The 18492-nt window shown below is 41.3% G+C and overlaps 2 protein-coding genes across 2 annotated transcripts; one reads left to right on the plus strand and one right to left on the minus strand.

Moving 5' to 3' along the window:
* The first annotated feature begins 8 nt into the window (after positions 1–8).
* On the plus strand, positions 9–1241 carry ndufb1 (NADH:ubiquinone oxidoreductase subunit B1). Its single transcript, XM_079571675.1, has 3 exons — positions 9–79; positions 722–866; positions 1105–1241. The coding sequence occupies exons 2-3, from the start codon at positions 727–729 to the stop codon at positions 1139–1141; spliced, it is 177 nt and encodes a 58-aa protein (XP_079427801.1). The 5' UTR covers positions 9–79; positions 722–726; the 3' UTR covers positions 1142–1241.
* Positions 1242–1415: 174 nt separating this feature from the next.
* On the minus strand, positions 1416–18154 carry riox1 (ribosomal oxygenase 1). Its single transcript, XM_079572874.1, has 15 exons — positions 18009–18154; positions 17715–17855; positions 15928–16064; positions 15752–15851; positions 14268–14381; positions 12153–12259; positions 11962–12069; positions 11760–11794; positions 9927–10105; positions 9752–9856; positions 8077–8218; positions 6524–6644; positions 3091–3190; positions 1599–1685; positions 1416–1523 (listed from the first exon to the last, which is right to left on the minus strand). Exons 1-15 carry the CDS (start codon positions 18093–18095, stop codon positions 1464–1466), a joined length of 1623 nt encoding a protein of 540 aa, XP_079429000.1. The 5' UTR covers positions 18096–18154; the 3' UTR covers positions 1416–1463.
* Between the last annotated feature and the right edge of the window lie 338 nt (positions 18155–18492).

Raw genomic sequence — 18492 nt, forward strand, 5'->3', positions numbered from 1 at the left:
CAGTCCTATGTCCTCTGCCTGCTGCTAAACGAGGAGCTGGAGGCCAGGGCTTTTTTCGTAAATATTGGATAAAAACAAGGTATATTCTTATGTTTCATCTGTTTGGTTATAGTAAAATGATTATATAAGCTACAAGATATTATTCGGGTGAGGATCTAAGTCAGGAACGTGGGGGAATATGAAAACAACAAATAAATAGTTTACTACTGCTAACTAGCTAGGCTTACTGTTTGGTTTTCGAGACAGTTTCGTTCCGAATTTAGATAGCACGATTATGTTTATGTCGGGATGAATTTCAGCTTCTCTGACAGCTGCTGTCGCATGAAAACTGATGAGGGACCCCTGGAGTAAAAGTAGTCTTAATGAGAGATAGCATAGCCAACTTGGTAGCCGACTACTTGAGCTAGACAGGTTAGCAGCACAAATGTACAGTATTGTACAGATGCAGGTTGTGTTGAACTTGAAGGTTTATTTTATAGCAAAATGATAAACCATAAATGCAAAGTTAGGTATATTTTGGCCATGTCTGGGAGCAGGTTTAGGACCCCCCTTTCTTGTTTTCTGCAATGTCCTGTTTTGTAATGTGTTCATGTCTTGTAGTCACATTTATGTTTGCAACTGACTCTCTTCCGAGTCAGATCTCTTGCTCGAGAGACAAATTAATAAATGTAACCACCAAGTCTTGCTTCTCAAAGGTTTTTGTTGTGTTTGTGTTTTGCAGGAAAGATGTCGAACCTTCTTTCGTTTGCCAGAGTGCACTGGGTGAACATACTGTTGCCCATGGGGTTTGTGTTCGGCTGTTACATGGACAGAAGAGACGACTCGAAGCTGACAGCCTTCAGAAACAAGAGTCTACTGTACAAAAGGTGAGGGCAAAGGTGTTTAGATGGACCGTAGTGATAGATTTAGTAGATGATTGCACTTAATGAGTGCACAATTTGACAAAAATGTGACTTTAGAGATCTATTTAGAGATTTCTTTCACAGACCGTGCTGAAATCCGTTTGTAAGAACAATATTGCATTATGCAAAGAGAGTTCTCGTATACCAACATTTTTGATCAGTCCAGGAAAGTCGACAGCATAAAACCTTCTTCTCTTTACAGGGATCTGAGGCCCGGAGAGGAGGAAACCTGGAAATAGACCATTCAGCCCACGACTCTTGATTGAACTCAAATCAGAATATTTATGTGCTGTAAGATTCTCAAATATGTTTAATGGTATCTAATAAAATATGATCTTTCACAATAAAGCCGTCTCTTGTGTTTTATTTTTAAATATCTATATGACAAAGATGTGAAATTTATTGTTCCTTACTACTTCTCATTTTTAGCATCATGCACATTGTCTTGTTGTTCATCAATATACTTTCTTTGGATTCAAATAAGGGTTAAGTTTCGAGTGGAGTAAGGAGCAACGCACAAAAGTACAAGAAAGAGTATTTATTTGATAATGGATGTTGCATTTACAGAGGTTCTTCCATGTGGATTATCCCTCTCTCAAAGAGCAACTCCACCAAAGCGATCTGAAGGGAGAGAAGCAAATCAATGACTTCTAGTTTTTAAGAAAAGCCAACATTAATATATGAAACAAAATGTACCACGTCATCGGCAGAGTCGGACGGGATACTTCCAACACTCACAAACTTGGGATATGCGTGGATTAGAAACTCGATTGCATCAGTGTGCTGTGACAAAAGGAAAGAGATACTGTAAAGTGCGCATTTACAGATTTTACTACAATTTTGTACTTTTTCTCCCGTTTGGCTTTACCCAAATTTAAACGCTTCTTGAAAAAGGCATCAAAACGAGGATGAAAATACAACAAAAAATGCGACAAAAACACAACTAAAAACGTGATGAAAACGTGACAAAAAAGCGATGAAGAAAGCAACAAACACATCACAAAAAAACTACGAAAACGCATTACTCTGGCCTATAGGCTGTGAGCTCGAGAATCTTTTAGATTTGGGTAAAGCTGAACTGAAGAAATACTCGGTTCAGGGGTGCGTACTTAAAAATGTCATTTGACCTTGTTTAATATTGGGTTTCCAATAATGATGTGAAACAATAAACATGACAGTCACAACCTACTGTCCATAACGAGCCATTTCAATCTTTCGACCATCGACCTGTTCCTTTTCTTACGTCACTTTTGTTTTAGAATAAAAAAATATTTACTTATTATTTATTTTTAGGTCGGAGGGGCCGATGCCGCAAACTGGTTGCCTCGCTTCCGTCAGTTTACCCAGGGCAGCTGTGGCTACAATAGTAGCTTACCACCACCAAGTATGGAGTGAATGAATAATGCAATGTAAAGAGTCTTTGAGTGTCCAGAAAAGCGCTATATGAAACCAATGTATTATTATTACGTGAGATTACAGATTTGATCTTTACATGATTTGAAGCTGTCAGACAATTAAAAAAAAAAAAAAAATGGCAGTAAAATAACCCACTTTGTATGAGAAAAAAAAGTTTTTCACTTCTCAAACACATGTCAGTCCATTTTTTTTAAATTCTGATGTTGGTTGGTCTTTTTGTTTGGTATAAAGACAGGTAAATAGTTTAAGCAGATTTGGGGTAAATTGACCCGGGGGTTTGGGGTAAAGAGCTCCATAAGAAACAATGAATATCAAACTACACACAATTTGAATTTACAATTCTATAGTTTTTTCATTGTTTATTGGTGGTTCTGAGTTTGGTCGAAATCAAAATAAAATACTACATTACAAATAATATGCGATACAAGAGCAACAAAAACGTGCTGGGAAAGCAACTATAACAAAGCGACAAAAACACATGATTAAAGACTGATGAAAAAGCAACAAGAAATCAGCAAAGCCACAAAAGAGAGACAAAAAAGTGACAAAAATGCTGTGAAAAAGTGACCAAAGCACAACAAAAAAACAACAAAAACATGACAAAAACGCTTAAAAAAATGCAACAAAAAAGCGGCAACAACGCAACAAAAAAGTTACGATCCTATTTGCAGGTCTAAGCTTTCAAATGAGGCGTTACTCTGGCATAGAAGCTGTAAGCTCCAGTCAAGAAGCTTTTCGATTAACAAAAAAACGTTAACAAAAAAACTCTTACCTCTACTTTGACTCCCAAACTTTTGACTTCCTCTTTGTGGTAAACCCTGGAGTTGGCTGTTGTGTAGTACAGGCTGATCACATCTCCGTCACTGCATAACCTGGGACACATTTAAATCCTTACTTTTAGAGACAACAATAGTGATGTATTGGATATTTCGTTTCTGGAGGCTGAGGTTTTCAAATTAGACCCCAGGCAGGATTGGGCAGTCAGCGATTCTGTCTGTGAAGACGCCGTTTTGTGGGGAAATGTCTGCTTTTAAGTCGGTTGGTTTTATTTATTGTTGTTAAAGGTGCATTATGCAACTTTTTATGCAAAAAAACATTTTTTGTGTGTTTGTGTGTATTTGACAGTGTTTGGAATAACGCCGTTTAAAAGAACGGCGTTAGGTAACGGCGTTATTTTTTCAGTAACGGAGTAATCTAATTCATTACTCTCCTCGTCGTTACAACGCCGTTATCGTTACTGGGTAAACAAAGTGGCACGTTACAATTGGGCTGAATGAAGCGCCGCGGTGTCAGCATGGGGAGAGCAGTGGAGAGGGTGGGCGGAGTCTGACGGAGCAGAACACGCACATCTGACTGTCCGTGCAGAGTACTGCATCGCGCTCTCTGCTCCATAAACTACTTGTGTCCCCGACCCGCGGCTTGTCATCCCCACAGCGCGGTGCAGCCGCAGGGGAGAATCAAGTTGGTGATCATTGATCAGTAGTGTTGGAACTTATTTTTAACCCAAAGACGCAGTGGACGCGGTGGAGACACGTCTTTCTCCCTCTCTCTCTCAGCGCCTTTCTTCTTCCTCTCTCCCCGCTCTCCGCTCCATAGAACAGTGCAAGGCCACTAACCTTCTGGGGCATGTAAACTTATATTTGCTGTCGATTGTTTCACGGAGAGACATCATGCTTGTGCGTAAAGTCTGCCCTGATCGTTGGCACATGTTACTCTTGTTCCTCCCCATTCTCTTTGAATACGGCCATATTCCTACATTAATAAAACAGCGGCGCAAATACAATACCACTCAGTCACAGGGGCCTCCCCCACTCACCCCCCATTCAGTTCATTCAGTTACTATGAACATCTTTGAACATCTTTGAACACCTGTCTGTTCTAACCATTTCAATTGACTTGTGAAAACAGCAACAACAAAAAAACAAAATTCTTTGACATATAGCAACACAAATAGTTACTTTCCCTGGTAACGAGTTACTTTTATTATAGAGTAATTCAGTTACTAACTCAGTTACTTTTTGGAACAAGTAGTGAGTAACTATAACTAATTACTTTTTAAAAGTAACGTTCCCAACACTGGTATTTGATCTGTAATCACCCAGTGGCTGTGTGAGTGGTCAGCATGGCACATTTACTTTCAATCATAGTTGTCTCAACAACGCTCCAGGATCCAGGAGGTTTTCTCGTCTGCAGAGAAAACCTTCCTAACAATTCGGGTCTTCTGCTCTCCCAAAATTTCATCCAGTGAGTGGCGCTGTGATCAAAAAATGACAGTTTGTTGCGGAGCACACTTCCTGTTGCTCAGCATTCTGCATTCAGACCAAACACGATGGAGACTTTTCTGTTTTGCCTTAATATTTGGTGCAGCCCTGTGAGGCAACTCCTGTTGTGACATTGGGCTTTACAAAACCACTGATTGACTGATTTAGACGTCAGTGATTTTGAATGTGTTCTGAAGCGTAGGAAGGAGCTCTTGACTGAAAAATAACTGCTGTTTTGGTTCTAACTAGTCCCTCTTTGTTACTGCCATGTCCAATGGATCTTCAACTATAGCTATACACACGATCTACGCAAGGATCTCCCCAGTATTTAAGCACATATCTAGCCCATATGTCTGGATAAAAGGACTATTATTTGTGCCAGTGGACAGTGGTGATTCCAGGTTAACCCCGTTAGCTTGTTACAATGGCCTACAGCTCATTGTTGATGAAAAGTCCGCAATAAACCACAAATGCCTAAAGCTCAGAGTGTGATCATCTCAAAGGCTGCTTTATATAGTTATCGGCTTTATGGACGTTATTCGTGCATAATACTTGTTTTCACCGGATCTATGCGTGGTAGCAGCAAGTTAGCAGCTCGGCTACAGACTTATTTATTGACGTGGCTGATGTTCTCACGTTGAAAACACAGACATGATAAAGTTGTATTGGGCAGAGAGATAATCAGAGGCTGTCAGTGCTTGTGAAATGGCTGATTTTTACTATAGTCTCCCAGGGACAGCTCACAGACCCTGGGGGCAGCGGTTAGCTATCCCGCCTGGCCTGTGATGCTCCGAGCCGGGCGGGAGACAGAACCGGAAGTTGCATTATATTACCCATGATGCAATGCAAAATTCAGTCGCTCCCCCTTCCATTGGATGAAATTTTGGGAGAGCAGAACGCCCGAATTGATCCTGGAGAGTCCTAGAGACAACAGTGATTGAAATTAAAGGTCCACTCATCCAGCCGCTAGAGGTCAAATATGCACAAATATCTTTTTTTTTCCCCCACATAAAAAGTTACATAATGCGCCTTTAAAAATATGAGGAAAATGAAAAACCTTTTTTCTTTTTTCGAAATTCGATCATTGGAATCAATCTTGCTGCCCCTTTTCTAGGGTTGAGTGCCCTTAGATTTTTTTCAATGCCGGTACTTTAACAATACTTGAGTCATGATACCGATACCTGAAGAAAATAGGGAAAAAAATTGAGAGAAATAGGGAACCACGGACCAAAAATTAAGGGAAAAAATTGGGGCAACACCAAATATGGAGAAAGATTTTTTTTCGGTACCTGCTTACGATACTTTTGTTTTTTTCGATACTGATAGTGCCCAAACCTTTTTTCGATATCAAACTGGCATCGTTTAACAGCACCCAGGCCTACCCCCTTTTCATGTTCAAATTTTGAAATGGCCGATGCCCTCAGCAACGTGAAACCACATGTGACCGCAGATCTGCCTTGTCCTCATCGATATGCCGCGCACAGACTGTTTGTAATTAACCGAGGGGATTCTGAATGGAAAGCAATCCGACGCAAGGACAAAGTGCCGCTTCCAGATGGAGCTGATTTAAATGGGTTACAGTCAGAGAGGCACAGACCAAGGACACGCAAAACAGCAGTCTTGAGAGGAAAGCCAAAAGACTGAATGGAAGAAAAAAAAGATGATGATGCGATGATTCAAGGGCGAGGAGATTATTTATTGCCAGGTTAAAACGGGCGGTTAAAACGCCATGAGGAAAAGCTTAGGGAAATGGAAAACGGCATAAACGTGATAAATCATTTTGTTGGGGCATAATGACATTCGGTTGGAGTTGTCGTTTTCGACCTTCTGTAATGTTCTCGGCTAATGCTCATGATGTGAGAAGGTTGATGCTTCAGCAGGTTGGGGGGGTTCACTGTGGCTGGTGTCCTTGGGGAAGGACTCCGTTGAATGTAGTGTTTTTACCTCGCACAGCCGGCGCGGATGAGGCGGACTTTGCTCTGGGCTGTGATTGGTGAACCCACATCCTCAGACTGGCCGCGGTGCCATCGCGCAGGAGCTCCTTGCACACTACTGGCCAACTCACCTGAGGAAAAGGGAAATCAAAATATAATATCACTTTATTACAAGGTTGAATTGAGTACATAGCATAGCACCCTTTTTGATGAGGACATTTTAGTCTTGGATAAAAAAATAAATAAAAAAAAACATCATTAGCTTTTGAGAACACTCAAGTACTCTAGCAAAACTAGTACAAGTTAAGTACTAGTCAACTTACATAGTGCTTTTCTACCTTCATTAGACCTAAAGTGCTTTACAGCAAAGAACCAGTCACTCATTCACTCTCTCATTCATACACCAGTGTACGCAGACACAGGGGTGAAGTGTCTTGCCAAAGGACACAACGACAGTGTGCGCCTTCAGGAGCTGGGATTCGAACCCCCGACCTTCTGATCATGAGATGACCCACTCTACCAACTGCACCACAGTCGCCCTTACTGTAATGTACAGTGCCCGTCAAAACACTTTTTTTTTTTTTTTTCAACTATTTCCATTGTAGACTCTCACTGAAGACATGAATGTATGAATGAACACATATGGAATTATGTTTGAAATAAGCTGACATAAATTCTTCAAAATAGCCGTCTTTTGCTTTGATTTCTGCTTTGCACTTTTGACATTTTCCCAATGAGCTTCACGATGTCGTCACAGAAATGGTTTTGACTTCACAGACTTTTCAGGAATAAGGACCTTATGAAGCTCGTTTGAAGAATTTAAAAACATAAGACATAGTTATTCACCCTTTTATGTTTCCTACACACAGTAATCAAATGTGCTCATTCACAGTTAAAAGTCTTCAACGAGAATCACAATGTAAATAAATTGTGTTGAAAATAAAAAAGCCGATACATTAAAGCGTTTCCACACTTTTGACGGTACTGTAGTCTTGGTGTAGGTTTAGTGGATAACTGGCCATAATGTATGGGTGCACGTAGAGCAGGGATGTAAGCTGTGAAGTGAAGCTACGAGGGTGAACATGCCAAAGATTTGGGACAGTCCTGGGGCAGTCCTGAAAAATTTAGGGACGTCTCAAAATGAAGACTTGTGTCCCCTGGCCCAAACTGTCCAGCCAGTGATGCTAGTCCCAGATCAGGAGCAGTAACCACCTGATTAAAGACCAACACACACAAAAGGCCTCTGTTATTGTCTGAGAGAGCGCTGGAGCAGATAATATCAGTCTGGGACAGTGACTGACGCACAGATCGCTGTAAACTTCAAGGACAGACACGAGAGCAACAGTAAAGAACTCTCTTACAAAACAGCTGCTCTGCCTCTATGTAACAAACATTTTATTCACCGCAAAAAGGTAATCAAAAATACCATTTAAGAAGAAAAATAAAAGCTAGTTTTGTATATTTGTGTATTTGATCACATATTTTTTTATTTTGCTTCTTCTAAAGGTTGACATAATCTCTGATGAAATGTTAAACAATAAGACGAACACTGATGACTTGTACCTGGAGTGAGCATCGGGGGGAGGCAGTCGTGGATGAAGCCTCTTGCTTTCAGATCCACAGCAGCATCGACGGGCGCGTACTCCGCCAGCTTCTTTATCAGACCTTCCACACGAGACAGGAACTTGGCCCTGCGGGGGTCATCCTGGACAGGTCACCACACAGTGTTAACAAACGTGACACATTTTCATTTACAGAAATATCCAAACAGATACTACACTTCCAGAATACTTACCGGCACAAAATCCCAGTCAATATCTCCAAAAAATCATATCATGTGTCTAAAAGAACAATAGCAGCTAATCAGCTATGTTCAAAATAAAGATTTATCCAAAGCCATAGTGCGTAGTATTTCACCCAATGAAATGAATAAAACAAACATTATTTTATTTTACTCCAGGGTACGCATACCACGGTTTGGGAACTCCTGTTCTATTTTATCTTAAAGTAAGTAGTGATTTACTAGTGGAATACTTTCCACCTCGTCCTACTGTCTCCCAGTTTGGATTCTCACAACTAAGGAAATGGACCATTGCACTGATCTGTCACAGTCTGGAGCCTTGATCTGCTCATCAACTGCTCACTGTCAAGACCCAGCTCTCCATCTGAGCGAAAGACCAGATCCACCACAAACAAACTCTTACCCAACCTAACTACAGGACCTGTGAGTTCACCAAGGCCTGGAACAGGATCTCCTTCACCATAATAACCATACAGTCACCTGGACTTTCTAAAAAGCCTGTGGTCAAACATCTGGCCGACTGCTATAATTGCGACCACTAGTGACGCACACTGTAGCCTCACACCAGTGTGTTCCTCCTTTTGTGTGACCATATGTTTTTGTGTCGAGTGTTGAGTTGATGTTGTGTTTGTGTGGACAACACTCCCCACCCACTGCACGGGACTATAGAGGAGCTGAGCAGCTCTTTCAGTGACACACTGAGGTACCCTCAGTGCAAGAAAGAGCGCTACCGCAAGGCCTTCATCCCCACTGCTGTCAGACTGTACAAGTTTGTAAAGTAACATGTGCAATAACCTCTTTGCAGAATACATGCAATGATCCCTGTATTTACATCACCTATCTGCGCCACTTTATCAACCACTTGCACTATGATGTAACACTGACTATAGCACTGACTATAACACTGCTAACACTGACAATAACATTGACTATAACATTTTTTGTTACAGTCAGTTTACTTTATTATTTACTGTTTATACTTTTTGTCCCCACAAAGTTATTTGTGTATAAGACACCACTATTTACTATTCAATTGTCTTTTTCACATTTCCTGCCTATTTCCACACCCTGTTTCTGAGAGCTGCATGTAACAAGTACATTTCTCCATTGTGAGATCAATAAAGGCTAACATATCTTTTCTTCTGCAGAGCAGGAACCTGCTGAAAATCAGTTTGTACTGAGCTAGGCCCGATTATGTTTTCAATCTTTCCTGAATAATAAATAAAATGAAATGAATTGCAAGATGCGGAACGAAATAAACACTCAGTGAAACTTTAAACAATCAGTTTTAGGTAAGCTGTACATAGAAAGTTCTCACCAACAAAATATATGGAAGTGCTCAAGGGGTGATAAAGCATAGTATAGTATCCCAGCTTCAACTTAAGAAACCTCACCCCAAGTGTGCTCGTAAAACTCCACAGCCACACGAGTAAATACCTTGTCTGAGTTCTGTACTCCCATATACGTCAGATAGTCGAGCGGTAAGCCCTGCCTGTACTCCACGTCCTCCTCCATGGCGATCTCCAAAGCCGCCGGCACCATCTGAGAGAAAAACTAAAAGTCACCTAACGACGTATCACACACTAACAGGCCAAACGATAAGGGGACTGGCCTTGAGGAGCAGGTCGCCCCAGCTGTTCTTCTGGAAGGACGAGACGGTGATGTGCATGGAGTGGGCGTCGGGCAGGCAGTCGCCCTGGTGGATGAAGCCCCGCGGGAAGTACAGGAGGTCCCCGGCCTCCAGCACCACCTCCAGGATGGGCTTCCCGATGTCGGACTGCGAGAAGTTTGCTGGAGCAGAGAAAGGGAAGGTAATGTGGTGCGGTAGTGGGGCTGAGGAAGCATTCAGGCCCTCATGGTGCGATGTTAAAGTCCCATACTGAAATTATTTTATTTTATAAATACCCTCAGGCACGTTGTTCATCACTTTTTAATTGTGTTTTTGTCGCTTGTTTATTGTATTTTGTCGCTCTTTTGTGCATAAACATCAGAAGACATGCTTAACTTTTTTTCTTTTCTATTTCAAAAAGGTTTTTCCCTATGATTTTTCCGATTGCTCAAGAGCACAATGGACAAAAAGCCAATCCGCTACTGCCACCACTGCAATATCCTCGAGAAATACTGCATAAATCGCTATTATTTGTGCTTTCTCAAACTGACATGCATATGTATGAGCAGTCTGGCCCCTGGGCCACTGAGCTCATTTATCCAAAGACAAAACAGTCCCAGAGGCTGCCTAAATCAGAGCTGTCAGATCCCACACTGGTCAGTCTGCCTTGAAAGTGCAGGGCTGTGGAACTTATTACCGACTGACACCATATCTCAGTTTAAAGAAAAAGTTCACCTCCAGGCCTTAGTCTGGGAGTCGGAGAAAGTTAGACGTGAGTGTGAGGCTGGATGAATGGATGAGTCTGTCACGTCATTAAAATGTTTTGTAAATTAGTGGTGTAGAAAGGCCTGGGTATATTTCCCTTTACGATATTTTTTTAGATGGAAATACAAGGAATTGGATCAAGAACAGCAAAATGTGTTTCAGGTGTCTGGGTATGTTCAATGGCAGCATCATTCTTTCAAAAGCAGTCATACAAACTCTTTTTTTGTCATTTAAGGCAATTCTCAGAGTACTCTTTGAAAACATTTGTCACCATTGGCAACCCCCTCTTAGTTTTAGTCTTTTGGGTGAAAATGAAAATTTTTAGTCTTTATAGTCACATTGTAGTAATTTTAGTCCAGTTTTGGTCAACTTCACCCTAATTTAATAGGTTTAAGTCTAATTTTAGTCTGTTTCAGTAAAAATAAAAGGCGGCTATTAGTATTCGGACAAATACATTTAGGTGGATAAGTATTGTCAATGGAGGTGAACGTTGACAGATCGTATTAAGCTTTTGACAGACAGATAACACCACAATAGGCAGAAATGTCCTCTTTGTGAACAGGGCTTTTCCTTCCAGCGGCCGCTCTCTGATCATCTCTGATCATCTCTGATCATCTCTGATCATCTCTGATCATCTCTGATCATCTCTGATCATCTCTCATCATCTCTCATCATCTCTCATCATCTCTCATCATCTCTCATCATCTCTGACCGTCTCTGACCGTCTCTGACCGTCTCTGACCGTCTCGCATCGTCTCGCATCGTCTCTCATCGTCTCTCATCGTCTCTGATCATCTCTCATCATCTCTCATCATCTCTCATCATCTCTCATCATCTCTCATCATCTCTCATCATCTCTCATCATCTCTCATCATCTCTCATCATCTCTCATCATCTCTCATCATCTCTCATCATCATCATCTCTGATCATCGCTTTGAGGTTGTTCATTAACAGCGCCATCTGCAGATTCCTTCATCAAAATGCTTTCTGGATTCATAATGCTACTAATAATTATAATCATCTCATCATGTTTTGTTCACCAAAGAGCAATTATTAGTATATTTACTTACGACTCGAGAACACCGGTAACACCTCATTTTCTGACCTGCAAAGTAAACCAAAAACCAACAGTTACACATTTTGAGAACGGCAGTAGCGGTGTGAAAGTCGGAAGTCATTTATTTGGCATCAGAACACTTTACATTTATTGCAGGAGCAAACAAGTTTAGAAAGATGATCTAAACCAGGATCTGTGAAACATTATGTGGTTACCTTGGACTGTACACTCTCCAGTGTTTTTTCCCTTCCAGCTGAATGATAAAGGCCTCGATGTCGTCGTAATGTGGAGCGAACCCCTGTGTGCCTGGTGGGGTCAGGTATCTGGGCAGGAGGGCAAAATGACCTCAGAATAAACCAAAGGTAACAGAAAACGCTGGTGTAAGATAGAAAAGGGAGGTCCTTACACGTTGGCTCCGGTCATGCTTCCGAAATGCTCCTGCAGGATGGACAGCGTGCTCCAGACAGTGGAGGAGAAGGCCTGGGGGTTCAACATGCGCAGGGAGCAGCCGCTCTGAGAGGACAGCCACAGCGCATCAATACAACTCGAATACTGGAATATAACTAAACTAATGGCATTTTTTCTAGACACATATTGCGATTTTATATTTGATCTATTTAAATGCATGAGCTATTAAAATGAGTGAAGGAAGTCATGTTACTTTTAGACTTCTTGTTCCAATTGCCCAACATTAGAACAATACACAATAATCTGCTTTCAAAAAGGTTTGGTTCTCTGTGGACAGCGCCCTCTTCTGGAGGAGTTTCCCCGGCATCAGAGAGTACCTCTGGGGGACAGCCATGTGACTAAAATAAGTCCAGGATGGACGTCTAAACTCTTTAGAATCTGCTTTATGGAAATTCAGACGAACTTCTCTGTTGCAGCTGAACCTGACATCACAAAGCTCCACAATTCTGATCGGTGACATGACATCACTCACATACAGAGACAGAAAAATAAAACCCAGCCTCTGGAGGTTTGGGTGTGGCAGTAGTCCAAACCTCCATTGTAATAACAACTAACATGCTCTTTCTTTTAAAATAGCTAAATATATTTTTTTATTACTTTTTGTTTGCACTTTAAAGCAGAGGGTCAGCCACACAAAATATATATACAGTATATAGTAGTTTGTAAGAAATAAATAATAATTGGGATCATTAAGAATCTCTTTTTCAGAGGAGTCCTGACCCTCGTGGGGATCCTACTGGACATGAGGGGTATTTAGATTAGTGCAGGAGTAATTATGGATTATAAGTGACGGTGCTCAGGAGCTTGTATCGCTCTTCCTAAAACAGAACAATTCTGTTTCTTTAACGGGTCATGTGACTAAAGTGTCAAACGTCTCTAAAAGTGCTTTACTCTGCGAGCCTGTTTGAAACTTCTTTTGCACACATCGCTTTGATTGCATTGGTGCTTCACTCGCGTTCATGGGAAGTCGCGATGATAAAGCTTGTCCACAAGAAGCAGATCTGAAGCTCCGAATCTTTACTTGACTGTTTGCCAAGTGTCACGAGGCTTCACTCGCCCATCACGAGGGATCATGCCTTCTGTTCTGCAGTCCTGCTACCAGGATCAGATCAATTATTCAGATACATACTGGAGCTACAATCCTGAGAGTAGGCGAGGCATGGGTTCTCTGTGGAATATATATCAGTGTACTCTGGTGTAGTCTACTGATAAGATAAGATAAACCTTTATTGATCTCACAAAGGAGAAATTCACTTGTTACAGTTGTTAGAGGATAACATTAAATCGCTATTTATCATACTGGGTCAGGCTGTACAGTCGTACTATCTCTGTCATAGCCTTGACTGTGATGCTCAGGTGCCCACTCTCTGCCACTGAATGCTTGCGTATCAGTATGACGCTCTGAGAGGGTATTTATCCCTCTTCTGTGGAAGCATAGACAGACTTGAATGGTAGGACTAGCGCAATGTCTCGAGTTCATGTCTCCGGGTCCCGCACCGATGGTAAATAAACTTCTCCTGCATAAGACATCCAGACTGCTGCCTGTCATTCATCTATCCTCTCAAACACCATTGTTATTTCTCTAACAACAGTCTCTGGTGTGAAACATTTCATATATTTGTCCATAATGAAGTCCCAATTAGTGCCAGTGCAGGGCTCAACATATCCACATATACTGAGATTAATCCCAGATCAGGAAATTATAGTTTTGTTTTTGCTACATACTTTACTTTTAAACCTCAGCCATTTTGATTCAGTTTACATTATTTGTTCAACCCTTCCACAAACATAATAGTCCATTGGGTAATTTCTGAGTCTAACCCTTCCATTACACAGCAGGAATACAATACAAGGCAAAAACTTCAAAACATTTTTCTTTTTCTCGTCACTCTCTCCAAAAACAAGTTATATAACTCTATGAATAACACAAACTGTTTGTTGTTGATTTTCTAAAGATGTTCTGGGGTTTTAATGAAGCCTCCAGAGGAAAGCACGCAACACTGAGCTCATTTTACAGTAAAACACAGTACAGTCCGGTCGGCTGCAGGAGTACCTCATAGAAGTCCCACACGGAGTAGGGCAGAGCTCTCCCTGGGGGATTGTGCGTTTCCCTTTTACCGCCCGTGTAGCTGGTCACGTCCAGGTTCACTCCGTACTGAACGTCGTCCTGGAGGAGAGAGTACAGTAAACGGTTGGGACACAAATCTGATAACGTGAAAAGGTTATCCGATAAAACAGAGTCCGGAGTTTCTCAGCGGAGCAGAAGGTCAAATGTAATGCTTTTATACAAACACTGGATTTATAAACACTGGAAAGAAACATGTGCATATTTCGTTTCTTCCATCAAAGAGAGGGATGAGTTTAAATGTTGATATTATAAAAAGGGACAAAGTCTGTAAGTTTAAATGTTTTACAAGTGTAATAAGATTGTTTATCATTGACTGCCTGTGCCTTAAAGAAATGAATCAGAATCCCCAGTGTCATCACTTACTCAATCAGGAGGGGCGGAACTTGATTGTTTACTTTTTAAATGTGTCTCTCCCTCTCCTCATTTTGTAATCTTCCAATCACTTTAATGCTTTTTGATGACAACTGGGGCTAATGATAATAACCAGAATACTCCTTCCAGCCACTAGGGGGCAACTTAAATTAAAAAAAAAGAATTCCACACGTGTCCAGCAGAGGTCACTAACATAAGAGATCAGGACATAAACAACACATTATAGCCACGTGGTAAATGAAGCTCGCCACCACAGAGTGTGGAGTGAATGAATAATGACTACAGTACTTTGAGAAACTTGTGACACAGGCTTGTAAAGCACAATACAAGTGTAAGCTGTTATTACTTTGATCACATTACGCAATGATGTTTAATTTGAAAATAAAAATACAGGGAATACCTGTGGTATTTTAAATTAAGACAAAGTGGGAAGACTTGATTACTATTTTTGCAAACCACTACAGCTAAACAAATGTGTGCCTGGAATCAAGTGTTGTGGATATAATAGTGGGGACGACTGTGCCAGGCTGGTAATCTCTACTTCACAATGAGGCCTTTTGGTCTGAGTCATACAATTCCAAGTTATAGCCAACCCAGCCCAGCCCCCCATCACAGTCAGGAATGATAATGTGGCCCCACAGAGAAAAAAGGTTTGAAGAAAACTTTCTATCAAAACAAAGTCAGATATATTTGCCATATTTACAATATAAAAAAAATATTTGTAGGATTAATCTAACCAATAAACACCTAAAAAGAAATACTGGTGAAATGAATGAAAGAAATGGATGGGAAAAAAACAGTTGCATAATCAGTTCTGCAAAACGTTTTTCTTTTTCTATACAGCTGTTGAAAAATATGCATTTACAAAACTATAAGTGTATCCTTGGCAGCAGTGAATACAAAAACAAACACAAAACACTTAAAAGGTCGATATTTTAACCCTGGATGTTGTATCTAAAGTTCTGTTGGGAAAATGTTGAATTGTTTGGTGTTCTTAAACATTTGGATGGACATGTGTGAGTGCAGCCTGAACATACTTGTCTCAAAATGCGGTCAAACTCGGCCGTGGAGAACAGGCCCTTGTAGTAATTGGGATTTTTGCGTTGGATGATGACAGGCTTCTTTTCCCAGGTTTCTCTGTAAATAAGATAACAATTTCTTTTGCTCACTTTCAAACCGACAGGAGGGCGTCCTGAACTGTGAGGGTTTGTACCTGAAGAAGGACTTGGCTGGGATGGGGTTGATCAGCCATTGGAATAACCTGCTGGCTCTCTCTCGGCTGTTGTTTACTTCAGACAAGTCCTTCAGGAGAGTGTCAAGGGACTCGCCTCCACTCACAAACTGCTCCTCCTGCAAAAACAACACATATTCATCACACAAAACATCTTCGCTCTAAGATTAAAAGAATTTGCCGACTAATATAGGCGCTATTTTGAGAGTTTTCTTATTATGATCACGACATGACATTTTTTATTTCTTTTTTAACTATTGATAAGTGTTTCTTTATTTGAAGAACTATGATGAGGTCACACAAACAAATACTTAATCTCTATACACACTTAATTTATCTTCAAAAATTAAACATTGTAGCTCCAAAAGATACATATTTTAACAAAGTAGCTGCTGCCTTAACTAACTTCTTCAAAAAAAAATGTTTTGCATTTATTTATTATTTATTTTATTTATTTATGGTTTATTTGGTAGGGACAGTGCAAGTTAATGAACAAGCCACACCGGATTGTAGCCTTAGGCTAATTTTCATCCGTCGTCCCCCATGCGCACTCTCAAACACACTCTCATACATCCTGGCCTATTGTACATGTTTTTAGTGGTAGGGGAAACCGGAGTACCCGGAGGAAACCTACGCAGACACGGGGAGAACATGCAAACTCCACACAGAAAGGCCCCGTCCTTGGTGGGAATCGAACCCGGACCTTCTAGCTGTGAAGCACGAGCACTAACCGCTGTACTACCGTGTACTACCGTGTCACCATTTTTTAGGAAAAGGAGCCTGTATGCTTCCTATCATATCTCCTTCAGCACAGGGACCTCTGGTGGTTCCTCATCAGCAATTAGGAGCTATGTGCCACGCTATAAGCCACTGCAACTGCCAATCCCCCTGACCAACCCTGGAGTGATTCATGCACAACCACTGTTGATTTGCAGGCGCACATTTAATTAATTTTTTTTTTTTTTTTTTAATTATGCACAAGCCAAAGTTTATAAAAGTCACAAAATACATGTTAAGTCACCACAGCGCAGTCACATGTCACCATTTTAAAGAGCCGCCTCAGTAAATGGCCTAAATGAAGGCAGTATGTGCTTAAACTTAGGCCACATGGATCATTCGGAGGAGCAGGCCTCACTGTGTGTGACTGACCTCACTGTGTTAATGCAGCATCTTTCTCTGAGGATGAACTAAAGGACAGGATTTGGTGGAATATTTGATCAGAGCATTTTTTATTTCTGTGATGAAGCTGTGGAAGGTAAATCTGAAACAGACTTTTATCATTGTCTGTTTTCTGTGGCGTCATATCATTATTGTGGTTCATGTTTGAGTCATCAAAGTCAGGGGCTGCAGTAGGAGTGTTTTTGTAGTACAATACTATATGGTGAAGCAGCTGTTGGTGATGTGTGTCTTCCACTCTGGATGAGGACGGTCGGATTGGGCAAACAGCTCTGAAGCTCTAGTCCCAAACTGCAGAGAGATCTAACGGTTGACCTTATTAACGGGATAGGAGCTAGGATCAGGATATAGGAGCTAGGAACGGGATATAGGAGCCGTTTTTGTCACATTCTGTATTTACTACAGTATTTGCCTCATCCGTCCACTATCTTTTCTGGGTGCACAAAAGGCTGCATCCTGGAGAAGGACGACCCCACCTCATGACATCAGCAGGTGTAACGGACACAACAAACACACTACTTCAGTTACTTGTTCACATTACATCACAGTTCAAAGCTGTGGCAAAGAAAAAGAATGACTGAGTGAAATCGTACCTCTGAATGGTGCTCCTGTTTGTCTGGAGTTTTGAGTTCTGCCTTTTGATTTTTCCTCTTGTTAGTCCTGACTGGCTGCTTCACTGGACTGACACTGTGCACAACGCCATTGGACTTTCTCTTCTTCTTCTTAGCTGGCACCTAAAAAAAACAAACACACATGCAGGATATATGATGCTCGGGGTAGTTTTGCAGGTGCTGCCCAGCATGAAGGCGTTTGAAATACAAGTTGACAACATTTGCAGCTTGAAAATGATCATCACAGAATATTGTCCGTATTTTTGGATGACGTACTGTGAGAGAAGGCCTTTTCGCAGGGGGAGGCTGGTCTACGGAGATAGTTTGATACAAAGCAAAGGCAGACATGTGTTTTCTCTCCATTTTTGCACTGGCCTGTTGTTGTTGTCATCAAACTGCGACAGAGAAAGACTTCTTCTTCCTTAAAGTGTGTTCGTGTGCGGCATCTTTGAGCCAACAGCGCCCCCAATAGGCCGTTTAGGCGCGGACTGACCGCTGAGTTTGGGTTGGTGGATTATTATGTGCGTTCAAAGCTTCTCAAAGTTGTAGAATTCACTGCCCACCTCAGTGGCCACACCTGCCTTCGGGGGAATTTTGATGGAAAGGGGGCTGACAAAGACCGCTCCACCCATTATACACCCAATTCACACAATACAAGGTGAGTGAAGTGTCTTGCCCAATGACACATTGACAGCCTGCACAGGATGGAGCTGCGTGGGACCCAAAGTGTAACAAAGTGACGTTTACAAGAGTTTTTACA

Source organism: Gobius niger (assembly GCF_951799975.1).
Source record: "Gobius niger genome assembly, chromosome: 15".
In the NCBI taxonomy this organism is placed as follows: domain Eukaryota; kingdom Metazoa; phylum Chordata; class Actinopteri; order Gobiiformes; family Gobiidae; genus Gobius; species Gobius niger.

Coding starts and splice junctions, on each gene's coding strand:
- ndufb1 (XM_079571675.1), top strand. CDS start 727: ATGTCGAACCTTCTTTCGTTTGCCAGAGTGCACTGGGTGAACATACTG. Junction 867..1,104: donor AAGAGTCTACTGTACAAAAG/GTGAGGGCAAAG, acceptor TTCTCTTTACAG/GGATCTGAGGCCCGGAGAGG.
- riox1 (XM_079572874.1), bottom strand. CDS start 18,095: ATGGAGAGAAAACACATGTCTGCCTTTGCTTTGTATCAAACTATCTCC. Junction 14,382..15,751: donor TTGACCGCATTTTGAGACAA/GTATGTTCAGGC, acceptor TCTCTCCTCCAG/GACGACGTTCAGTACGGAGT. Junction 8,219..9,751: donor GAGTACAGAACTCAGACAAG/GTATTTACTCGT, acceptor TGACCTGTCCAG/GATGACCCCCGCAGGGCCAA.